The 27068-nt window shown below is 36.0% G+C and overlaps 1 protein-coding gene across 4 annotated transcripts in view; it reads right to left on the bottom strand.

Moving 5' to 3' along the window:
- Positions 1–26823, bottom strand: part of LOC138698433 (protein SPT2 homolog) — a 45783-nt gene extending 18960 nt beyond the window's left edge. For all 4 annotated transcript variants that reach the window (XM_069824332.1, XM_069824333.1, XM_069824334.1 and 1 more), the window contains exons 1-6: positions 26634–26823; positions 20456–20596; positions 20192–20327; positions 18694–18857; positions 15526–17401; positions 11478–11601 (exon numbers count right to left, since the gene is read on the bottom strand). In XM_069824332.1, the coding sequence (XP_069680433.1) occupies positions 11478–11601; positions 15526–17401; positions 18694–18857; positions 20192–20327; positions 20456–20596; positions 26634–26693 (2501 nt within the window). In that variant the 5' untranslated portion in view covers positions 26694–26823. The remainder of the gene's footprint in view (positions 1–11477; positions 11602–15525; positions 17402–18693; positions 18858–20191; positions 20328–20455; positions 20597–26633) is intronic.
- Between the last annotated feature and the right edge of the window lie 245 nt (positions 26824–27068).

Raw genomic sequence — 27068 nt, 5'->3', positions numbered from 1 at the left:
ATGTGCGATTCACATCTGAGGCCAAAAGTGTTGAAGTTGAGAAAAAAATATCGGAACATCTACTTTCAAACTGAGGTATGCTTATGTTTTCTTTAATACAACCATCTACTTTCTTAGGTTTCAAACAGCTGTAGCTCTTGTTAATTGACCTATATCCATGTGAAATCTTTTGATCAACATGACCTATAGTAACTGATTCCTAAAGTGTGTGTCATACCTTATGAATCACTCTATATATAGAGGAACTGTACTGAATATGCTCAAAAAGTAGAATTCTTGTTTATACTACTCCCAAAACTATAAAAATGTTATCTAATTTCTGACATATAGTTTTATGTGACTAGTAAAATATATTTGACATACACAACTTTTTCCACTGTGTTTAGTTAATTTTAAATTCAAGTTAAAAGATGAATAAAGACGTTACAGTAAGACACAACCTCACACATTAAAAAAATAACTCTGCACTTAAAAATATTAAATAGATGAATATTTTTACTGAATTGTACAATTTGAACATAAACATTTGTGCTGCAGCAAATGAACTTACTGTATCTTAAATTATATTTACAGTAAAGTCTGATATTCTGCAGATTCGGATATAATGTATTGGGAAGAATTTCCACAAAAAAATTATCATTACCAGTTAATGTAAGTTTGGTGAAGTATTTTTGCTTCAACATTGAGATTTCCGTTCCCCCCTATAGTGTACGCACGATGTAATGTAAAATGGGGTAACACCGATATGGTGAGGTAAAACCGATCATTTACACTTCTTAGCAATAAAACTGCTACATAATGTACATTATTATTTCAAACAATGTAAGCTAAATGAAATTAGATTCATAGATAAGTAAACAATAATACATCATAGCAGAACACTGTAGCTGCAAACCAACAAAATCCCACAGCTAATTAATTTAACAAAAATTAATGAAAATCAAATTTTTCTGGTTCTACAACAAACAACTTCTAGGCTGTGCATTTGGTGGACAACAAAGAGTAAATAATATTATAAACGTCTTTTTAGATTATTTTTTATAACAGGTATGTAAATTAATAAAACGTAATTTTGAAACCCTTTTCCTGGTTGCCTTGAGTTTGAGATACTGTTCTTCTGTAGGCTAACACCGGTCATTGCTACAAACTGCTGGGTCCTCAAGGGAGACGCAACTACAACCCAAATTATATATTAAAATACTTTTTTTCAAATTCGAAAGGCTTTGAGTTGCAGTAATTGTGAGTTCATCATATATTTGAAAATTGAAAATATACTTCTTTAAAAACCGTATCAATGATCGGTATTACCCCAGTAACGATCTAACACTGTTAAATAATACAAACCAAATACGTGATTGCTATGAGGTAACATCGATCAATAAATTTATTTTTAACACCTTATATTTGGAACAAAAAATAATAGCAATAAAAAAAACCTATCTTTAGTAGGGTAAAGCTATATTGTATGTGTATTGCATTTGTTTGTTTATCGAAAAAATCTTGTTTAAGAAACTATTATTAAAAGAGACTAAAAATTGATCAGTATTCCCCACTTTACGGTATACAATGTATGCAGAACAAATGTATGCAATCCTATTTGAATCCTGCGGGACAAAATTCCGGCACATCTGGCGACGCTGATACAGTGAAACCTGTTCAAATCGGAACCTGAATAATCCGGAATCCTGTCTATTTCGGAACAATCTATTGGTCCCGGTGAAATTCATATGTATCATATGTAATTTTTTCTGAATAAAACGGAAACTGTCCAACGTGGAAACGGAAACTGTCTGCTACTGTTCAAAACAGAAATAATATTTTGGACACACTACTTTAATGTAAACTATATTTTGAAACAGTATGTGCTTTCAAGGAATGTACGAAATACGTAGGCCACTAAGATAAAAACAAGTTTTCTTTGCAAAATTTTCGAGCGTATGAGGGTGTGTTGGCCTGGTGGTCATAAATTTTATTACCCTATTGACTAGGCAGACAAGTCCCTTCAAAGATGTTCAATGCTTCACTCCTGTATAGTGTCGTAGCTGGGTAGAACGCAAGTGTATTAGTGATTTCGTGATAAAAAAAAAAAGTTGCGTAAAAATGTTCCACTAGCATTAACTGTTGAAGTAAAAGTTATCGAGGAAAATGAGAAAAGAAGCGTACGGAAAATAATGTTTACATTTATGAATGGAAAACTCAGGTGTAATGTAACACTTTAAAAAATAAAGGCCATATCATGAGTGAGTGGCTTGCGGTCAATAATGGTGATGTAAAAAGGAAACAGAAAACAACTGATTACATAGAAATAAATGAACTGTTGTAGGAGTGGATTCTTCTTGCCCTTTCAGAGATCATGCCAATTTCTGGACCTATTCTGCAAAGAAAAACTATGAACTGGCAAAGAAATTAGATAATCCAGAATTCAAGGCTTGTAGGCTCCTAGTCCAATTAAATAATGTGCTGTGATATCCAGTACAGTAGTATAGTGTTAGATATTAAATTTAGTGTAATTAATAAACTTGACAGTGCTTAATGAGTGAGTTACGACACAATTTATACAGGAAATGAGATTTTCATCAAGATCATTCACCATTTAAATAAGCGACATGAAGCTGATTTTACGACAATAGTGTTAAACACAATATTTTGTAATCCCTACAATTTGCGGCATGCCATTTTGTTTTTCATTTATATAAATGATAAAATATTTCATTTTAACTTCACACCTGAATAACACGGAAACCTGTCCACAACGGAAAATAAATTAGGACCGTGTCACTTCCGTCTTGAACAGGTTTCACTGCATAACCTCTGCAGTTGCGAGCGTCGTTAAATAAAACATAACATTCCTATTTGAAATTCTCATTTATAGACATATAGCAAATTAGCTTCAAAGTTGATTTGTATAATTTTAAGTTATTTTTGTAATTTGTGTGCCTGATACATAAAATTAGGTATATTGTGCATTATGTTGCAGACTGTTTTTCCTGTCCCCCCAATCCATAGTTTACAATTCTACAGTTCGTCTCGCAATACACTGCAGACAAGCTATAAGATGAACCACTGAGATGTGAACCAGCATGCAGCATTAATGCTGTTGTCAAGCGCACAGCAAACAAGGGCATTAATAAGCCAGTGGCTGCCTAATGAGATGGTTCATTTATTAGGAGTTGAGTGTTTATTGTGTATACAACATCAGGGTTTATTACAGCTCTGCATATGATTTCCACTGAACAACGTGTACTTATTTACTATTCATATGTGTTAATACATTCAGCTTGTCAAGGTCAGAGTCGATTTGAGGAAAGATTTCCACGTGTATAAGTTCCAGGTTGTACAATAATATAATAAACTCCAGGTGATAAGAAAGTGTTCAACCCAAGAAAACGAACATACAGCACAGGGTTCTCACTAAAGAAACATAAGATAACGGTAGAGGTATGATTTTTCAGCATTAACGAAATACGCGAAATGTTTGAAAACTTAATTATACTCGCAAGAAACACAAATCTCATAAAAAAAAAAAGTAATCTGGAAAATCAATGACATTTAACCACAGTCTAGTATATACTGTACAGTCGCGAAGCTCAATACGTAGTAAGTATGCAAACATTAGATAGTTGCTCACCATTAGGATCGCTAATATCGCCTCATTACAGGCAATGCAAAATAGTACTGTCACAGTCTATTGTTTCTAGCACCCTCAAAACTCAAGCTTCGTGACTGTATATAGTAGACTGTGATTTAACTGCGAAATGTCGCGAAATCTGACGATTTCAACGAAATAGCCTCATAGTCACGAAATTAGTACTTTAAAACAATTTTTTTTTATGAAATACTTGTAAAAAACAGATAATCGTTTCAAATAAAATAACAAATGAATTTGGTTGTCTCCTGAAGCTTTGCATGAGCTGTAAACAATGATCCTACAACATCTTTGCAGAGACCGAAGAGTTTCCATATTATAGTTCTAATTTACAGGCTCTTTGAATCAGACGAGGATCACAACAATTTTGCTTCAACATGTCTTCGAGTGCTGTAGTTTCCTGTCTCAAACACTGATAGTGAGAGAAGATTTTCGACATACAAAGATATTTTATCTGATTGACGAGTTCGTTTGCCATGTTCAGATGTTGAAACTATTCTCAGCCTTTATATGAAAGAGCAGGATAGTTAAGTGCTGTAAACTGGCAAGATCTGCTTTTTGGGATCAAATTGAACATGCCCCAGTTTGTGGATTGGTCAGAATACTTTTCAATTTCGTAACAATTAAAATTAGTAACTAGATTTCTACACGTTAACACTAATTTTGTATGTAGCATCCTGATATTTTCACGAAATATTAACACAAACCTCCATCCACGAAATATTCACCGAAATCATAATAAAATAAGTACCAAAATAGAGGCAAAATAGTCACCACAATATCATATCCCTGGATGCTGGTCATTACTTGGAAAATTTTTCTAAAAATCTATTCAGCGGGTGATCCTGAACATAGGAGAAAATTTTGTTAGTGAAATCTGAATAATGTACATAATATAGAAACAGACCAACATTCAATATTCTTCTGAGATGAGGTTTGGTTCCACCGCCATAGATATGTGAACACACAAAATAATCATTACTCTGGAAAACCTGATATCATTCACAATGTGCCCCTCCACAGTTACAAAAATTGATGGTACATCATAAATGTCAAGGGAATAACAGGACTAATTTTTCATGACACCAGAGTTGATGCTCAAACATATGTGAAAACGATTTTGCCCCATCCCTACTTTCTCCTCTAGATAATTAACTGACAAGGAGTGTAATTTTGCCTTTTTCAACAGGCCTCTGCCACAGCTAATACAGCCAACATTTCGATAACAGAAATTAAGAGTGTTCGACTAGAATACACTTATTAGTAGTGTTCCAGTATTGCCAGAAGTAACTGGCCTTTTGCTTGAGATGATGTAATGAGCTGTAGGGGGATGAGTGGATACAAATGACTTCATAAGCGAGTAGTATAAGCCAGAAGTAACTGGCCTTTTGCTTGAGATGATGTAATGAGCTGTAGGGGGATGAGTGGATACAAATGACTTCATAAGCGAGTAGTATAAGCCAACAAAACCTATGGTTATTATGCCAAATATTACAATAGGATGCAAATATCTGCCTACAAAAGCTATGGTTATTATGTCAAATATTATAATAGGATACAAACATCTTCATGAGAGAGTAGTGTAAGCCTACAAAAGCTATGGTTATTATGTCAAATATTACAATATGACACAAACATCTTCATGAGAGAGTAGTGTAAGCCTACAAAACTAGGGTTATTATGCCAAATATTATAACAGGACACAAACATCTTCATGAGAGAGTAGTGTAAGCCTACAAAACTAGGGTTATTATGCCAAATATTATAATAGGATGCAAACATCTTCATGAGGGAGTAGTGTCATCCTACAAAACTAGGGTTATTATGCCAAATATTATAATAGGACGCAAACATCTTCATGAGAGAGTAGTGTAAGCCTACAAAACTAGGGTTATTATGCCAAATATTATAATAGGACGCAAACATCTTCATGAGAGAGTAGTGTAAGCCTACAAAACTAGGGTTATTATGCCAAATATTATAACAGAACACAAACATCTTCATGAGGGAGTAGTGTAATCCTACAATACTAGGGTTATTATGCCAAATATTATAATAGGACGCAAACATCTTCATGAGAGAGTAGTGTAAGCCTACAAAACTAGGGTTATTATGTCAAATATTATAATAGGACGCAAACATCTTCATGAGAGAGCAGTGTAAGCCTACAAAACTAGGGTTATTATGCCAAATATTATAATAGGATGCAAACATCTTCATGAGAGAGTAGTGTAAGCCTACAAAACTAGGGTTATTATGCCAAATATTATAATAGGACGCGAATATCTTCATGAGAGAGTAGTGTAAGCCTACAAAACTAGGGTTATTATGCCAAATATTATAATAGGACGCAAACATCTTCATGAGAGAGTAGTGTAAGCCTACAAAACTAGGGTTATTATGCCAAATATTATAATAGGACGCAAACATCTTCATGAGAGAGTAGTGTAAGCCTACAAAACTAGGGTTATTATGCCAAATATTATAATAGGACGCAAACATCTTCATGAGAGAGTAGTGTAAGCCTACAAAACGGGTTATTATGCCAAATATTATAATAGGACGCAAACATCTTCATGAGAGAGTTAGTGTAAGCCTACAAAACTAGGGTTGCCAACTTTTTTTAAGAAAATACGGGAGACTAAGGAATCGACAAAATTTCACATAGAAAATAGACAAATTTTTCTGTTCAGTTACTAAAAAAAAAACTTTATTCTACACTTCGGCAGCTAGGCTTAAATTAAGAGTATTTTCAGAGAGATTTTGTCTCACGTAATAGTTGAAGCCAACTGCAGTATTCAGCTCTGATTTGGTTAAATGCGTTGTGCTCATGTTTCGAACATCTATACAATTATTATTGTTTATGAGCTGAAACATCCTCTTCGTATGAGCATTACTACTTGATATGCTTAGAACAAAACTAGCCAGTTTTTCCAAATTTATAACATTAACATGGTTTGATTTTAGATGGGTGAGAACTAAAACCCATTTCTAGCAAGCATTACTTTCTAAAAAGACTGCACATTTTAATGCATTTCTTCAACAACAAAATTCATCATATAAACAATCATCATTCACGGCAAAATTAAATATTTAGAATAAAAATTTGTACACTATACAAAAATAAGGGAGACACTGGGAAATACGGGAGGGTCGGCAACCCTATACAAAATCTATGGTTATTATGCCAAATATTACAACAGAACACAAACATCTTCATAAGCGAGTAGTGTCTACAAAAGCTATGGTTATTATGCAATACAATAAAGTTATTGAAATTATTAACACATTGGATAGCAGAGATTCTGCTTCAATCAAGATTGTACAGTCTTTAGTTTCAGATAGCTTATTAAAAAATATTACGTTCATACAAACGAACTTTGAAGACTTGTCAAAAACAATCACCCTATTAGAAACCGGAGATTTGGAGATGCCTGAAGCTCTGCAATTACTAAATAAAATAATACAAACAATTAATGGAGCACCAGCTACATCCGTCAGTAAGTGTGTGAAGCAAAAATGGAATTCAGTTTTAGGCAAAAATGGTGAATATTCCGTATTTTGTGACATCAGATATATGCAGCTATGTAAAAATGCAGGGCAATCTAGTAGTGTACCTCAGCAACATTACAATGATATTCATACAAGTTATTTTCATTTTGCACATATTATCTCCTGCGATGTAGAGAGAAGCATTTCTCAATATAAGCTTCACTTAAGTGACCATCATAGGCGGAGTTATGGGGAGGCATGGGGGGACACTGCCCACCCAAACTTGTCTGATCTCTCTCTCTCTCTCTCTTTTTTTTTTTGTATTATTCTATTGAATTCAAAAGATCTTTTTCACTTTGGTTTTGATGAATTAATGTCTTCAGATCATGTGTCTGGACTATAACACTGTATTCATTTTTAATTTCTGAATGTGTAAGACTTCCTATACCTCATTTGAGGAATGGAAGTACTGTAATTTTTCTTTTGTAACAGCCTGTACTAATGTGTTAGAAGTCTGCAGATGTTCAGGTCGACACTTGAACATGTAGGAATAACATACTGCACAACAATGCAGAAAAAAGAAAAGTGATCCCAGTATAATCTGTAAACTTAAATAAAATAGTCAGAATTTACATTTCATATGATATCTTCGGAAGGTAAGCTTCATATAAAAAAGTTTCTGTTAGTACTGTTACGTGGTTTTATTGATGTATGCATGCATTTCTGTACGAGAGAGAAAAAGAGGGAGATTGTTTTTAAGTTATGTCCTATTATAATTTGTAGTAGACCTACAGTTCAAACCCTATACAACTCGGTTCCAAACATCGCGAATGTGGATGTAACACTGTAAGAAACATCCCCCCGAAAATACCTTTATTAAATGATCACATTCCAATATACTGTACCACAGTCAAGCTATAACGGGGAAGGAGGTAAATGATGTCTCCCATAACCCCATTATAAGGGGATTCTATGGTTCTCTCTCCACCTATGGTGATCATCACTCCTGGAATTTTCACTTTGAGAATTTACGTATGTATATCATTGTGCATTGCAACACCACTATCACGACATTGCAATTAAGGAAGGAAGGACAGTAGCACATTTTCTTTCACTGTATTGGGTTGATGCAAAAGTTCATAGCGCTTTTCGCTGTAACAAAATTTCTTATCTGAGATGAATACAAGACAGAAATTAATCAGTACCTAATATATTCTCCCACATTATCCTGCTGGGGTAGTTTTTCCATTCTGTGTCCGCAGAAATCTGCTGATTTAGAGTTAAAGAAATCATCAAGCCAAGTTCATAAAGGATCTTCATTATCAAAAGAGTTCCCTTGAAGATGTTGGACAGAGATGGAAATCTGAGGGCACAAAATCGGGAGAATATGGGAAATGTGGAATCACCTCCGAACCAAGCTCCTGGATAATTGCTTTTGTTATGTTAGCAGAGTGTGGGTGTGCATTATTATATTGCAGCAGCATTTGATGCATCCTTCCCAGTTGCTTTTCTTCAACTACAGCTGCAAGGCATCTGAGTTGTTGGCAATAAGTATCAGCAGTTATGATTACATTCCTACATACATAGTACAACGTATTCTTTACTCCATTAAATGCATAACATCATCTTCTGTGGATGGTCACTAACTTTTGTAGGGGTTGTTGTGTATTGAAATAATAGAATCATTTTCTTGCAGTGCTTTCTCTGATGGCGTTCTCCCCATACAAGGCACATATGTTTCGAGCAGCGTCCGCAGCCTTTGCTTTTCTATTAAACTCAAACAGATGAATATGCAGGAAGTGTTCTTTTTTTCCACTTGACACTTCATCTTCTTTAGCCAAACTTTCTTCAAATTCTCAAAATTCAAGGCATATTTACAAGCACAACATTCCAAATAATAAATGACAAATGACAAACAATCTCCTAACAACGCAGTGTTATGATGATGAACAAAAACGCTATAAACTTATGCAAGAACCTAATAATTTTCTCTCTCTCTGTTTCTTGTAAATTTTATTTTCAGAGTTCTCATTCATAGAAACAAGTTTAGTTTAATACAATATAACAGCAATATATATTGTACATAATATATTACATGCAATATATTGTAAGTAATTTCTATTACTGGTAAAGTGCATTTCAGAAAAGGGTATTCTTTCCTTCCCTTGCCTCTATCTACCCAGCAAAACCTTCCCTGCTCCTCCAAATCCAGTGCAGCAATGCATTCCACTCCATCCTCTATAGGTAAGGTAGGCCATTATACCCTAGACAGAGGGATCGGGTATTAAGTTGCAAACACTACTTATTAGTACGGATCCATGGTCCCCTAGATCCCCTGACCTAATACCTTATGACTTTGTCTATGGGACAAATTAAAAGATATTGTATATAAGACAAACCTATACACTCTGGAAGAACTGAAACTTAATATCCGTCAGAATATTTCCACTATTTCTCAACAAGAACTACAGCAAGTGATGTGCCAAATATGTGTCGACAACAAAGGTGGCCAATTTCAATACCACCTTCCATAAAACTGCAAAGTAACATTTTAATAGGAGTGTGGATAAGCTTCAGGGCTTCTACCGCGTTGTCTTGGTGTTAGTGGCCGACGTTTCGACCGCTGTGTTGTGGTCATCTTCAGAGCAGTTGTTGGATAAGGAAATAGTCTGCAAACTCGTATATATATAGTAGTCTCGATGGGGGGAGTACTTGCAGTGATAGATCATAGTTCTCCTTCTGGCATCTGATTAGTCCTACGTTGTCCAATCCGGTTGAGGTCTGTATGAAGGGAAGTATTCATATTAAATACTGGCCCCCATAAGGTCCGAAAGAGTGACCTTGATACTGTGCCCGATGTCCGGATGAAGGGGGGGCGCCGCATACATGTGGAGACCTGGTTTCTCGTTCCTAAGTATAGGTCGTAGGTTCTCCTTCTGGCATCTGATTGGTCCTACGTTGTCCAATCCAGTTGAGGTATGTATTCATATTAAATACTGGCCCTCATAAGGTCCGAAAGAGTGACCTTGATACCGTGCCCGATGTTCGGATGAAGGGGGGCACCGTGTACATGTGGAGACCTGGTTTCTCGTTCCTAAGTATGGTCTTGGAATAGACTTCCCCATGAGTTGCTGAGTTGTAACCCCATGTCATTGTTGATGTTGTTGGGATGTTGTTTGATGTAGAAGGCTTCTTTAACCAGTCTTCTGTATAAGTTGTCTTCTTTATCCTTATCCAACAACTGCTCTGAAGATGACCACAACACAGTGGTCGAAACGTCAGCCACTAACACCAAGACAACGCAGTAGAAGCCCTGAAGCTTATCCACACTCCATGTACACCAGCCGCGGAAGCCTACGCGAACACTTAACATTTTAATAGCTTTTATTTTATAAATTGTTAAGAAAAACGTATATGTTGCAACATTACCACTCTATGATAACCACACAGAGCCACGAGTGCCGCTCTCGATATTACCATAAATGCCGCACACTGGTTCACACTTCATGGCTACCTCTGTATAATGAAAGGTTCAAGTATGTCTCCCAACAGCTGCCTTATATCAGTGTATTATTGTATTTCTCACTTCATTTACGAACTGTTTTAATTTTGAATACCCAGCACTGGCCTCTATATAAGCATTTTGCTAAGTATCAAATTCAAATGACAATCGCACCAAAATGGAAGGGGTTGCAAGTTTGTTTCTCTCTCTAGCTGACTTTATAAGTGTTGGCTATTACCCGCTAGAGGAATCTTCTTTGAACAATACATGGTATTCTGTAGAGAAATTATTTGTCAGACCAGTAGCTCAGTTATTATGGAATAATTATTGTCATGTCTTTGTAAAAGTCAATGGACTTCTAATCCTATTCGGAATTAATATTTCCCTTTAAAAGTTCCTGAACCTTTTCTTGAATGTAGGTGTTTCGCCAGATTACCCTTTTCTAAAATAAAACAAAAACATGTACTTTGCAGTACAAAAGTCAGTTCAAGATAATAGGGCCGAGAAGTATTGAAGTAAATATGGATATTCTTTTCAAAGAAACTATATATTGTGATGCATCAAAAGAAAACCCCAAGTCTTAAGTTGTCACTTCAACTCAAAAGTTATAACAGGAAAACTGCAATGAGGTGCTAGCCGCAGCAAAATGCTGGGCATGCGACCACCTGAACAACACTGTAGAGTTCCAACAAAAATGTAATTTCAAGTCCAAAATTAAGAAAACAAACAACTACTTAGGAAAAAAGTTAATTAAAAGACAGAAATCACTACTCAAAATTACTACCTTCGAAGTGATTCATAATCGAATAGAAGAAAATTATTTACTCAATCCATTACCTTGACTTGTCATAGCCAAAGATTTCTTTAATGTGCTTTGAATAATCTTCATCCTCAAGTGGCCCGTCATCAATGAAGTCATCCATTTCAGAGTCATACTCTTCATCAGAATCTTCAATACGACCTGCACACACACAAAAAAACTTAGCTAATGTAGATATCAGTGTTTGAGTGATTACCATACTCACCATTAGATTCACCAACCAAGAATGAGGGTAAAGCTTTGTTCAGAAGGAAGAAAGCCAGAGTCTTATAAATTTAAAACACCTAAAAGAACCCACTCTCTCTGAATGAGAGGTTCAGGCAAACTTTTATTGTCACTTTTTGCTAAGGTCAAAATTTATCTGTAACTGTATCATTAAGTCAGATGAGTGTACCAGGAAACAGTTGATACAATGATGTTGCCACATAGCATGGCACTAGCTATCACAAGGGGAACACTGGATTTTTTACTTTTCAGTTGTCATAATTAGGGTTCAGAAGTTTCGAATTTTCCTTTCTTTTTTCAAGTGCTGTAATTATATGCTGATAAATTATCTATTTTTTTTTTACCCATGGTGGGTGTTTGCCTTTGTCCCGTTCACCCAAGCATCCCCATCTATGAGTGCATTATCCTCTGTGCAACATGGGAGGAGCCCTCAGGCACAAGCCTGCCAATCCGGAGTTGCGCTTGAGTGTGGGTTTGATTCCCGCTTGGGTTTCTTCTGAAGTTTTCCCCAACCATAAGGCAAATGTCAGATAATCTATGACAAATCCTCTGCCTCATCTCGCCAAATATCATCTCACTATCACCAATCCCATTGTTAAATAACCTAGTAGTTGATACAGCATTGTTAAATAACGAAGTAAAAATAACCATGGGAGCGAACTATATAGCATATGATGAATGGTGCAATGTGGACTGTCGGTAGGGGAAGTGGGAAGACCTTGCAAAAAAAAAACTACTACCAAGCGCCCTATCTGTCCATCACAAGTTCCACGTGGATCCACCAGTATTCGAACCTGGGTTACTAATATGGACAGCTGATGCTCTTGTCATTTGGCTAACAATGTGCTTAATTATCTATGTGAATTAAACATTTTAAATTTTATTATTATGATGTACCAAAGTACATACGATATTTCCGTGCAGTAAGTTCCGATGCCAGATCGAATCCTCTCAGTTTTCCCTTTGGTGGCCTACCCTCATGTACTGTGTCACTCGTAATGAGTGCACCTCCATACATAGTGCGTTGGACATTGTGCCACTGTCACATATTCTGTGACAATACATGAGGGTAGGCCACCAAAGGGAAAACTGAGAGATAGAACTTAAACTGAGAAGATTCGATCTGGCATCAAATCCAGTGTGGCTTAGTGGATAAAGTGTCAGTACATGGAGCTGAAAACCCGGGTTCGAGTCTCAGTGCCGGAGAGAATTTTTCTCTTTTCTATTCATTTTTATTTTATTGGGTTATTTTACGATGCTGTATCAACATCTCAGGTTATTTAGTATCTGAATGAAATGAAGGTGATAGTGACAGTGAAATGACTCCGGGGTCCAGCACCGAAAGTTACCCAGCATTTGCTCGTATTTGGGTTGAGAAAAAACCCTGGAAAAAACCTCAACCAGATAACTTGCCCCGACCAGGATTCGAACCCGGGCCACCTGGTTTCACGGCCAGACGCGCTGACCGTTACTCCACAGGTGTGGACTGTTCTATTCATTCTTCATTTTAAATTACATTGTACATGGCCTATTTAGAATTATCAAGTTTTCAGAATATAAATAAGAGATAGTTGCAACTTAACTGGAGGATAATATGAGGAGCTTATGACAGAGAGAAAAAGAAAGAGAGAGACAAAAATCTGTGAGCGTCATTTCAGAACATTATATACTAGAATGTTAAAACACAGTATAAGGAAATATTACATTAGTCTAACACGATTAAAGCTGTTATATTAATTATTAATCAGTAATTCAGATTGGGAAAATGTAATTGTAAACCTTGTGTTCGCAGAAATTAGTAAATAAATATTTTATGTTTCTAAATACAAACACTTTCCCTTTGTTTCATGTGAAGAAGAATCACTCATTTTGGTTTGGAACCTTTTTCGAGTCTTTACACATATTACATACAGTCCAACAACAATTAACCAATAACCATGCACAACTATTGCTCGGGAATAAAATTACTTTTAACTGAAATAGAATCAACTAGAAGTTTAAATTTATTTGTTTCGTTATCGCGTTTCTAAAGACACTGATATTAATAAAAAAATTACTGTTTATCATAATTCTAAGTAAGGAAAAAAATAAAAGAAGAAGAAAAAACCCCTGGCTGTCTATGATATAATGTCTGTACATAAGAGAGTTTTAGTATCCTGTACAGATTTCATACGGGATAAGTTTTTCAGGTCTCAAATACTGGACACCAGGCAACCCTGGGTCTATTGCATACAACTGCACATTTTCGATTTTCTCATAAATGCACCAAATTTTCAATATGCTTTAAAAGCATACACTGAGTGTTTTTCTGGGTATAGGACATAAGCATTTAACATTGCCATAAAAACCTATGTACCAGTACAAAAACAATGAAGAAACAATTTAATCAGTAAGCCACGTTTATAAATTAGCAGACTTTGACAATTTGTAAAACCAGGCTTTGCCTTAGCAACCATAATGACATTCTCTTGTTTCACAAATTGTCATAGTCTGCTAATTTCTAAATATGGCCCACTGATTAAGTTATTTCTTTATTGAGTTTACACATAGGTTTCTTACGGCAATGGTAAATCCCTGCGTTCTATACCCAGAAAAACAGTCTGTGAAGCTGCAAAGGAGATGAAATACGTGAATCTCCATGTTGATTATGAAACCATCATTTAAACACTAGGTCTATATGTAATATTGACTTGCCACTGGTTTCCATTGGTACACTGCGTAATTCATTCACATTATAGGTCTACATAATTTTAAAAAATCTGATCAACAGACGTGAGAAATTCGACATGTCCTCTTTTGTACCAAAGATATATCACTATGTGGAACAGTTAACGTCATGTGGTACAGGGTACAGATGAAATGATACAGAGCAAAAAAAAAAAAAAGCTTATCAACCAACAATGTTTATGCAGTGAATAGGAATTATAAAGAATGGACACTGAGCAAATTTCTCTGGTCTGTTTTTCTGCGCGCATGCAATCCAATAGGATATAATTCCACTTTCAAATGCTAGAGGTCAGTGTAATCAAGCACCCGTAAATGGTGGAACAGCAATCCTGATTCACTGGCAAGTCTGCTGAACAGTATTTCTGCTGAATAATTTCGAGGGAAAAATTGTTCCGGGGTCGGGCATCGAACCCAGGACCTTTGGTTAAATGTACCAACGCTCTACCAACTGAGCTACCCAGGAACTCTACCCGATAATGATCCAATTTTTCCCTCTATATCCACAGACCTCAAAGTGGGCTGACAACAGTCAAGCAACCAACATCGAGTGCACACTAACTCTGTGTGACTTAAATTGTGGTTTTCTGTTAACGAACAGTGACAGGGAGTTATACCTGAAAGCTTGATTTGCATAATACACGTCACTGTTCGTTAACAGAAAGCCACAATTTAAGTCACACAGAGTTAGTGTGCACTCAATGTTGGTTGCTTGACTGTTGTCAGCCTACTTTGAGGTCTCTGGATATAGAAGGAAAAATTGGATCGGTGTCTGGTAGAGTTCCCGGGTAGCTCAGTTGGTAGAGCGTTGGTACGTTTAACCAAAGGTCCCGGGTTCGATGCCCGGCCCCGGAACAATTTTTCCTTCGAAATTATTCAAATCAACTTTACAGAGAGTTATACCTGAAAGCTTGAGTTGCAGTATTTCTGCTGTCAACTGCAGGTGCAATGTCAGCGCTAACTCTAGGGAAAAAGGCAGAACCTCCCGCTGATGTAGATAGAGCTGGTTTGAAGGTCACATCAAAGGTACCGACGCACAGTGTCCATACTTATAATTTCCTATATGCTGGTTTATGCACACATTTACTGTCAACCTTAAAAATTAAATAAACTTACGTTTTGCTGGAGGCTTTTGTGGTTTTCTTCTAACATCTCCAGGTGGGAACTGTCTTGGTCTTACATCCGCAGGAGGAAACTGTTTTGGTTTTACATCTGCTGGAGGAAATTGCCTCGGCTTAACATCTGATGGTGGAAATTGCCGCGACTTGATGTCCTTGGAAGGTAACTGGGTTGGTTTCCTATCTCTTATTTCCTTAGACGAAGCTTCATGCCCAAGTTTATTCTTTTGAAAAGACTCTTGAGATTTTGAGGGAAGAGCTCCACGGGCTGATTCATTTGTGTTCTGTGAAGCGGCTAGTGGTTTCACAAGATTCTTTCTCATAGCAGCCTCTTTCCTCATCATTTCTCTCACATCCATTTTATTTGACGGTTTTGACGGCAACTTTAATCCTCGGTTCATATCATTTGAACCAGAGTCACGATTCCTCGGAACCTTTGCAGATGGTACTTCTGGTACACGGAACTTACTTGTTTCTGATGACTGAGATCCACTACTCCGTTCTTTCTCTTGCAATTTTGCCAGAAGACTTTCCTGCAGCTTTTTACTGTAACTTGAGAGATTGTTATTTCTACTGTCATTATTATTACTACTACTACTACTTTTCTTTTGTTCTACACTGTTTCTATTACCACTACTGTGTCCAGAGGCACTAGATAAAGGTGTGTGATTAGTTTTAACTGATGGTTTTCCAGGTACACTGCTATTTCTAATGTCATCTCTACTCCTTTCCTTACCAATCTTGCTGTCACTATTCCCCTGAAGTTTTACATTTTTATTGCTGCCACTGCTGCTGCTATAATTGCCACTATTTCCTCCACTACTGCTTGAACCATTAAGTTTTGGAATCCTCTGATGTGATTTGACTTCCTTTTCAGATTTATAACTGTTGTTCACTTTTGGAATTCTTGGAATGCTCGAGGATCCATCATCTGAAGGTCGGCTACTCCTCTGATCCTGGTTATTTTCTGACAGCCGATTCCGCTGGTCTCTATTTCCGTCACTTGACAGTCGACCAGACCTCTGATCTAAGTGTCCAGTCATATGATCTCTCCCACCATTTCCTGAATGTCTATTAATATTCTGTTCTCTAGGTACATCTCCAGACAGTCGATTAAGCTTCTGATCTCTGTTTCCATCTGAATATCTATTAATATTCTGTTCTCTAGGTACATCTCCAGATGGTCGATTAATCTTCTGATCTCTGTTTCCATCTGAATATCTATTAATATTCTGTTCTCTAGGTACATCTCCAGACGATCGATTAATCTTCTGATCTCTGTTTCCATCTGAATATCTATTAATATTCTGTTCTCTAGGTCCATCTCCAAATGGTCGATTAATCTTCTGATCTCTGTTTCCATCTGTAGGCAGTCTATTGTTCTTCTGGCCAGAATCTGCTGGAGGACGACTGTTTTTCTGATCTCTATTTCTTTCATTTGCTGATTGAGGCGGTCTGTTTTTCTGATCCTGTTTTGAAGCAGACAGTGGAGGAAGCTTCCCTTCTTTCCTCATCCTCCACTCCTTTTCCTTCAAAAACTCTGCCCGCTGTTTTTTAGTCATTGGTCGTTCATCTTCATCTTCGTCTTTGGGCTTAGGCTCATATTTTATAGGTTCAAACTGCTTTTTCTCTGCAATTTTTAGTAACTGGTGGAAGTCCATTGGTGGCGGTGGTGGTGGACGACGAGGTTTAGCTGGTTTCTCTGGCTTTTCCTCTTCATACTCTCTGGTTTCTTCATAATCAGGCTGACTTTCACCTTTATCTGCACCCTCTGATTGTTTAAGTTTCTCTTTTTCTTCTTTAGTTTTTCTTTTCCGTTTGTGAGGCATCATTTCTTCTTCCTCCTCCTTCAGCAGCGCCATTCTTACTCGAGCCTTTGAGGAAGAAAACAAAATTTAGAAAGAAGCTATTTATAATAATGAGGACTTTGTAACAAAATCTGTGAAGTCCATTTTCAATCATAAGAGTGTCTGAAACACATTCATACCCATGAAAGGGCCCTATATCTAGACAAGATTGTACTAGCATCTAGCTCACTCAATTACTTCCATTTGAATGGAGATTTTGGCCCATGTAGCGCCATTCTCAGAGTCTAAATAAATTTCAAATTCTGTTACGAATGAAGGTGAACTTCACACATGTTGTTTCGGAGCTCTTCAATTGAAAATGTTGTCAATAATGTAATAACAATTATAGTGAGGTTCATGTAAGATTAGTTCCTGAAAGCTAATATGGCCGTCTTTTTAATATTGCTGTTACCAGACACCACCAAACCCGATAAAATCATGCTATGTACAGAAATAATAATAATAATAATAATAATAATAATAATAATAATAATAATAATAATAATAATAATATATTTGTTCTATTATTAAAAATAAATGCATTTTATCTGACAATATGAAATTCGTTGGTTTGGTCAAAAAATGTATGATTCAAGAGACTTAATCTTATTTGAACATATGAAATGATTAGCATGAACTTCGAAAACCTAATACCACTTTAAAATGTATACTGTAATAAACTATCTGTGGTGCTACAGACCACAAAGGGCCAAGACCGACCAGCCGGCTGCTGGCCTTACGGCCACATGGCGAAGCAGAGGTGGACGATCATCCAACCAGAATGGAGGTATCGTGTGGTTAGCACGATGAACCCCCCAGCCATTATACTGGTTTGCATAACCAGATTTCGCTACCTATTGTAGTTCCCCAAGTGCATCACGATGCTGGGTGGGCACAGGTCCCATACACTGGCCGAAAATTTATGAGAAAATTTCTTCCCCCATGAGGACCCGAACCAGCGCGCATTTAGTAACACAAGTCCTAGGCAGGATGCCTTAGACCACAATGCCACAGTGGGGGATATTCAGGAGACATGTATTGTACATATATTTTCGAAGATAAAATGACACGTAAAACTAAGTTACATAACTAGGCTATTATGCACTAAAAGTGAATAATAGTCAACACTATTGTTCCAAACCAACCATAAATTATAAACTCTGAGAAGCTAATAAAAAAAACTTCAAAAACATAGTTAATATATTTACAGTGGTTTTTATATATATATATATACATATATATATATATATATATATATATATATATTCTATTTACTTAATTGTATTTTCATCATGGCTTGTGTTGTTTATGAATTATACCTTTGTATCATTTAAATCTGCTACACTAGACTTCAAAAGAGGCTTCCTGGAAGATTTTGTTTCCTCAGAAGGTATGGAACTGTATTTTTCCATAAGTTTTGAATAGAACGCAGATGCTTCTTGCGACACATATCCATAGTCATCCTCATCAGGCTGCGCCAATCCTGTAATAATACAATATTTTTTACCAGTTTTTTACAATATTTTTCACCAATCACAATCAACACAAGTTGGCAAAATGGCAAATTTTTAATGACTGACAATAAGCTTATTTTTGTTTCATCAATTTTCCTGATCTCTAAAATCTGTCAAATTAATGATCAACTTTGAAAAAGAAATTTTGGTACATCAACTAAGTGATACTGTCAAATTGTTGAAGTATTTCACAGTTGATCTTGAATATACTGGTTGAAAATTTTAACTCATTGTACAAATTTCGTGAATCTTTTTAGCAAAACGGCAGATAAACTTGATGCAGGGGTGCTGAATTTGGAATGTTTAAAATACATGCAATGTGAATATCCTGTACCGGCAAGAAATTGTGAATATCATTCGTTAAAAATGACAAACCCTTGCAACAACTTCCTATGACTTGTTCTGAGAAAGGATGATATTAAAATTTTTATCTACATAAAGATTAATTTTTTTGGTCCTACAGAATATATCTGTTAAGGTAATAATGGTTATTAGAGGAGAAAAATTCGCGCTGGCGCCGGGAATCGAACCGGGTCCTTGGTTCTACATACCAAGTGCTCTAACCACTGAGCTACGCCGAAGTTCAATCCACAGCACCAGACCAAATCCCTCTCTCCTCCAGTGTTTTACGGCATAGCTCCGTGGTTAGAGTGCTTGGTACATAGAACCAAGGACCCAGGTTCGATTCCCGGTGCCGGACCGAATTCTTCTCCTCCAATAGCCATTGTTACCTTAACAGATATATTCTGTAGGACCAAAAAATTAACCTTTATGTAGATTCTTCGCCAAACAGTGCATATTACTGTGGAATCCCGACCATCAAGTCACTCAATTGAGTGCGCTCCTTGTATGTCAACATATATATCGAACTTGCAGTCAGGCCATAAAGAGAAAAACACTGGAGGAAAGGGATTCGATCCGGTGCTGTGGATTAAACTTCGGTGTAGTTCAGTGGTTAGAGTGCTTGGTACGTAGAACCAAGGACCTGGGTTCGATTTCTGGCACTGGAGCGAATTTTTCTCCTCTAATAACCATTAAAATTTTTGGTCTCTATACTATGAAAATGAATAAAGAATTCGTCAATTCTAAGATTCCAGCACAATGGAGGAAATGTGGGGTAAATATTGACAGCTACATGCTAGATGTGCCTAGAATTCCCATCTTCAATTTCCACAATTATCTGATTTTTATAATTATTAACACAAAATTCACAATTGACAGAGTGCAAAGTATGATAAAGTGGCATAGCAAAGTGTGGTTTTGGGTCTTAAACTATTATACGCAGAAAAAGGATAATAATTACCTCCCAATGTAACAGCTGTATTTTCATTATCTACAGCATCGGCTATGGCGGCTTTGTTGGCAGCTTTAGTGCGGTTAAGCATGGCAGCAACTCTCTTCTTTGCTTTACCATCTTGAGACCGTAATGCCAATAATTCCTATAAAAAGTACGAAAGTTGGGAGAAGCAAATTTTATTCAATATATCCTTGTATTCTACGAGTAAGTATATTATCTTTTTTTTTTTATTGTATCACGACAACTATTTATTTTTATCAATATACTTACGTCTCTTTTCTTTTTAGCTTCAATTACTTTCTGTTTTTCCTCTTCTTCTTTTCTTGCCAAAAACTTTTGGATATTTGCTGAAAGTGATTTTGTTTTTTGTTCCTTTTTGGGTGGATCAAATGACGACTTATAACATTTCACCTGTTGAAAATGAATGTTCATTTGTAACAACATGACAGTATTGCACCATTCAAATTCAACTGTATGTTTCAAATGAAGCTATGGCCTGTGAGCACAGTCTAGTATATACAGTTGCAAAGCTCAATACGTAGTAAATATGCAAACATTAGATAGTTGTTCACTACTAGGATCGCTAATATCGCCTCATTACAGGCAATTCAAAATAGTACCGTCACAGTCTATTGTTTCTAGCACCCTCAAAACTCAAGCTTCGTGACTGTATATAGTAGACTGTGCTGTGAGTCTGTTACATAATATCAAAGTATGTTGCTAAAAACATACGAAATCGAAATATTTCTATAATCTGTTCATAAATACCATACATGGATTTAATATGTTATGTTCAACATACAATACCCTAAAACATAAGCTAAATATGTAAATCTACCTCTAATATTTTACATATAATTATCATAGTTATATGATCATTAACAATGTTGTAAAATAGAGTATTCAGAAGTGCACAATAAGAATTATCTACATATTAAGACTTTAGTAAAACCTGAATTGCATAAAAGTTAAAACACTATCAAACCGTTATCCTGGCTCAGCTCAATGTTAGTACATTTGAAGGGTACACGGGAAAAACAAACAATGTCACATTTCCATTAAGGGTGAGATAATGATCTATTTCAGTATATTACTGCAAAATTTATTGCTGTTTCTACTTGAGATGAAGGAAATGATGAGTGTATCCGTGGTTTTAATTCTCCTTTACCACTTTTGATAAAAATAACACTAAAGTTTGTAGTAATACAGTGAATTGGATAATGACATCATCCTTAACAGCATTGTGACCTTGTTCATTTTTTCCGTGTACCCTTCATTTGGCTTATAAACTAGGGTGCCTGGCTTCAAACTCTAATTGATTCACCATGAATTTGTAACTTATGTTAGGCAAGCCTAAGGTCCAGGCAATACAGGGGTTTTCTCTGGGTACTCCAGTTCTCCTGTCACAGCCCAAGAATGTCCCACCATCATCATCATCATCATCATCATCATCATCATCACTACCATTCATTCATTCATTCATTATGATTGCAATATGGATCCATCTCCTGTGTACACTCCGGGTAGTCTCTGACAAACTGAGTGGTCTATGCTTCTTGGTAAAGGTGACATCCTATGAGTACACTAGTAGATTCAGGGCGAATAATGGCAAGTCTTGCCACTGGACAAAAAAAAAATAAATAAATAAAATAAAATAAAAAATAAAGAACTACCTATCACGAAATACTACAGAAATAAATAATAATAATAATAATAATAATAATAATAATAATAATAATAATAATGGCTTTATTTAACCTGGCAGAGTAAAGGCCGTTAGGCCTTCTCTTACACTCAACCAGGATTAAAACTTGCTTACACAGTTGAACATAAAACTGGATCGGAATTAAGTAATTACATACTGATACAATTTAGGTACATAATGAGATCGAAAGAGGTAGTTACATAAAATTTACCTCATAAAATAAAAATAAACATAGTGAAATACATATTAATGTTGTTAGAATCAAGTACGAATCACATAAAAACAGAAGCCGATAATTCAATAAAAAAATGTACACAGTAAAAATAAAAATAAACACATTAGTATACATATTAGTATTAGATTACAATTAAGTAGGATTTACATAATTAAACCAGAAACCGACAATTGAATAAAATGTACACAAAAAAATAGATTAATTAAAGACAAGGTTTCTTATTTTAGATTTCATGAACGTGGACATGGAGGTAAAGCTCTATGTTTTCAATATCTCAGCACTAGGAAATGGTGATTTAGACACCCAGGGCTGGACTTAGGAGTTGGGGGTCCCATGTTTACAGTGTAGGTCTGCAGTATCTATACTGGGAAATATAGTTTACTGTTGACTTGTACCGCTATTACACAATGGAAATCAATCGAAATGTGCATTTAGGAAGTGTATGTGATTTAATGTGAAGTAAGCGTATATGTAAAGAAACAAAAATAATATTTTTATTATCATTAAATAGTCTAAACAGCTAGAAAATCACCTGTTTTATTGACTGTGAAATGATTCAGTGAAAATATTACATGCAATTTTAGTCAAAATGTAAGAACAGCATTATTAGGAAGTAATTTATATCTTTGGTTTGTAATATTTTAAATATGACGCTAAACTGGAGAATTAGCACGGTAGCTTTGAACCGTGCCGTTAAGTTTACCACCAAATTTAAGTAAATACACAATGTCGCCAACATAAGAACATGACGTTGGTGTGTGGCATCTTCAGAAGGAGAAATTTGTTTTTTTTTCTCTCTCTCTCTCTCTCTCTCTCTACCTCTTTTGTTCTGAACATTACTGAGAGATAGCACCACTGTTAGCGACAAGGTGTATTTGCGTAAATATTGTGAGTAGATTATGTGGCTTAGATGGGAGGGTTGGGACAGAAACAGTTTTGCTGTAGCGCATGCGCAGACCTCTCATGCAGTAGGAGCGTGATCCTTACTTGAATTTATTTTCGCGTGTACTTTGCAGATCAAATGAAGACGATCCCTTCTTGCTCCAGTTACACACCTTGCATATACGAAGATTAGGTTTGGTTAGTTTAGGTTTTTATTAACCACTTCCGTGCATGCGCAGACAGGCAAGACTTGTACCTTTTTGTCATTTCCTTCTCGAAACATTCCACTATGTCTTGTAAAGTGTTCATTTTATCTCGAACTAAAATATCGTCGCATTTTCTTTTGTTTCATCACGGCCGAATTGGTTTATCTCTTTGGTATCAATGTTTCTAGTCGGCCATGGCCCTTATGACAGTTTTTGTTTCGTAATATTGATAAACAATAATATAATGAAAGCGGTGAATAATTTCATGGCCCCTAAAATTTATTTTTCGTAAAAGGCTAGGTATTTTTCTCTAGGCCACAAATAAAACGGCAACGCGGTCATAATTACGTACTTACGCTTTGACGAACATTAACCGGAAATTTGCTTCCCGTCATTTGAATGATATTCCGTGAAACAGACCTTTTTCCCTCTTCATTTCGTTGTGATAACTTACTTTAAGATCTTACTACATTTGTATTTCCTTTTAATGCATTCAAAATACCACCGTTGTACTACATAAACCTTGTACTTGACTAATGGAGTGATTTATTAAGAATATAGTCGCGAATTTCACTACCACCATATCGATTGCTTTTTGTTTGACATGGCTCGGTATGGCCCGGTGACTAGTGGCGAGCGAGTAAAATCGACTGCCGACATTGCTCTACCGTGCGTATTATCCAGTTGTTCCAAATATGATTTAGAGGAATACAAATAAAAAGGCACATTAGTATTACACTTGTAATGTGAAAAAATGGTGTTGGCTATGCTTGGGATAAGGGATTAAGAATGATCAAGCTAGTGGTAAAATATTTGCATGCACTTACTTCCTGATAATGTATGCTGTAGACTATGTAAATACCGAAATTTAAAATTGTTTCTGTTCTCCATAACACTAAAAATTGGTGTTAGATGTATGTTGCAATAGGCTATGTTCTCTTGTGTATTTGACATGAGTAGAGTGGATTATCCTAGTGCGGGGCTCCATCAAGCATGGGGCCTGATTAGGATAAATCGGTCCAATTGGTTTAAAGCCAGCCCTGTGGACACCACTCTCTAATTGCCTTTCACTCCAGGGAAATAAATACGTAAATATTGCAAGTTCAGGGTTGGATTAGGTTAAATGGTGGGATAATTAAGTGACACGTGGCCGAGGAATGTGACAAAATTAGAATTAGATGATGGGATAGCTAAGTGACAGGAGAACAAGGACTGTGACTAGGTTTGAGTGGATTAGGTGAGGGGACAGCTAAGTGATAAGAGACTCAAGAGTGAGACAAGTTTAGAGTGGGTTAGATGAGAGGATAACCGACAAGAAACAGATAACTGTTACAAGAATACAGTGGGTTAGATGAAAGGATACACAAGTGGATGCTGCTGAAGTAAACAAATACCAATTACTGTTCAACTAATTATCATATTGCTGAACATTAACAATGTTACTGGACTTTGCTACGTTTGAGAAACATCTGGTTTACAACGTAATGTAGCCTAAAATGACATTTAGATTTAGGCCTATTTAAAATGTTTTAAGTAGGTTTAAGTTTCAATATAAAAGTATAAATAATTTAAAATTACGATGTGTGTGTATATATATATATATATATATATATATATATATGTTATTTGGTTAACTGTCCCAAGACAGGTCTGAAACTCACAAGTGACAACAAGCAGGCACCACTTATGAGGCAACTATGCCAGGAGATAATGGGGTAGGGTGGCCAATTCTTTTCCTTCTCCACACTGCATATATCGCCGACTAGCTACATACTACACTAATCAGACTTCAGATGCATACGAACAATTGTTTTTCCTCTGACACATATCGTCAAGTGAGATGTACTGCCTGATAAATAAGAAATGTACGTATCAGCCAGAAACATGTGTGTGCGGTCTGTGTGTGTGCGTGTGCGCGTTTGCGTTAAGAACTGTTTTCAGAACATAGGAGGGGCGATAGTAGGAGGAAGATTAAAGTCCATAAGATTTGCAGAAGATATGTGGTTGTTAGCAGAAGAAGAGACAATACTAAGGTACTGTATGACAATGGTGCTAAATAACAGCTGTGAGCAGTATGAGATGAAGATAAAATAAATGCAAACAAGACAAAGACCATGGTTGTCGGAAGAAAAATGAAGAAGGTAAACGTGCGAATACTAAATGAGGCAGTACAGCAAGTGGACAGCTTCAAATACTTGGGGTGCACTATAAGCAGTAACATGAGCTGCTGACAGGAAATCAAAAGGAGGATAGCAATGGAAAAGGAAGCTTTTAATAGAAAAAGGAGCATCTTCTGTCGACCCCTGGAAAAAAAACTAAGGAAGAGACTAGTGAAGTGCTTTGTGTGGAGTGTAGTACAGTATGGAGCAAAAACCTGGATATTACGACGATGGGAAGAGAAGCGACTGGAAGCATTTGAAATGCGGATATGGAGAAGGATGGATTGTGTTAAATGGACAGAGAGAATATGAAATGAAGCTGTGTTGGAAAGAATGGGTGAAGAAAGAATGATGCTGAAACTGATCAGGAAGAGAAAAAGGAATTGGTTGTGTCACTGCATGAGAAGAAACTGCCTACTGAAGGATGCACTGAAAGGAAATGGTGAACAGGAGAAGAGTTTGGGGCAGAAGAAGATATCAGATGATAGACAGCATTAAGAAAGACTATATGAATCATATGCAAATACTAAGAATAAAGCAGAAAATATGAACGATTGGAAAATGCTGGGTTTGCATTGAAAGATCTACCATTTGGTAAAACAGTGTGAGTGAGTGTGTGTGTGTGTGTAAGCTATATAGATACATATCGCATATATAGAATGTGTCCTGAATCTTTATTGCAGTTACGTCTGAGGGTTAGATTTAATTAACATATACAATATAGACAATTACTGTAATTTTGAAAGTTAACTCAACATTTACAGGCTGCTAATTAGTTACTTTAAGTTGTTGGCATGCACTGTTGTATTCCATACACATGATATAAATATTATTTGTATCATAAGTTTGTTTTTCCACATTAGAGCATTAATTCACTCAACCCCATGTCCATAAAAGCCATTCTGTACATAGTAGCTCATGTCAATAACAATTAATGTAATACTTAACATGTTATGTAAATATGTGAGAGAAAGATGATCTTCCTACTCATTACATATAAAGCCATGATCGTAAATTATGTCCATAAAGAAGAGCAACAGTACTGTAAAAATCGCCTCTCATTATGGTCATTACAAGAGAATTAGTCATAGTTACAAATACACTCATTCAATAACCGGTTATATGCTGCGGAAAAGTAGTGTCATTCAATGCATTTGCTTATAAATTTGAAATTTTACATCGTAACAGATGCATGTTGACCACATAATGTGGATTACCCAATGGCGAAATAGTGTACGTATTTTACATAGTCAATTCTCACCTCCTTCTTGACAGAATTCTCATTCCTTTTCGCAGCATGTAATAATGTCCCAAAATCCATATTGTACCAATACAAATACTGGTATCAAATCAATATTTAATTATTTAAGTCATAAAATTAGTGCTGCATGACGTGTACATGTCACAACCATTTTCTCGGGCAACTCTTCCTACGGAATCGTCTGACCTAAAAGTGCTACCAACATTACTGACTTACTACAATCATTATTTTTCTCCATCTATTTCAAATATATAACAAACCGTGAATATGGTGAAGGTTATGCAGGATCAAACAAAATCATAGTTTATATTTTGGTTGTTTATTTGTAATATAAGCCTTTCATTGTTTACCGAAGTTGTACAGAACATTTTGGTAGACTTGTAAAAGCAGAAACGCGTTCTAGAATATGCAAACGATAGTATGCTACAGACCTGT

This window comes from Periplaneta americana, chromosome 4 (assembly GCF_040183065.1).
Source record: "Periplaneta americana isolate PAMFEO1 chromosome 4, P.americana_PAMFEO1_priV1, whole genome shotgun sequence".
NCBI classification, from domain to species: Eukaryota; Metazoa; Arthropoda; class Insecta; order Blattodea; family Blattidae; genus Periplaneta; species Periplaneta americana.
Note: the sequence above shows the minus strand (reverse complement) of the source record. Positions and strands in the feature narration are given on the sequence as shown.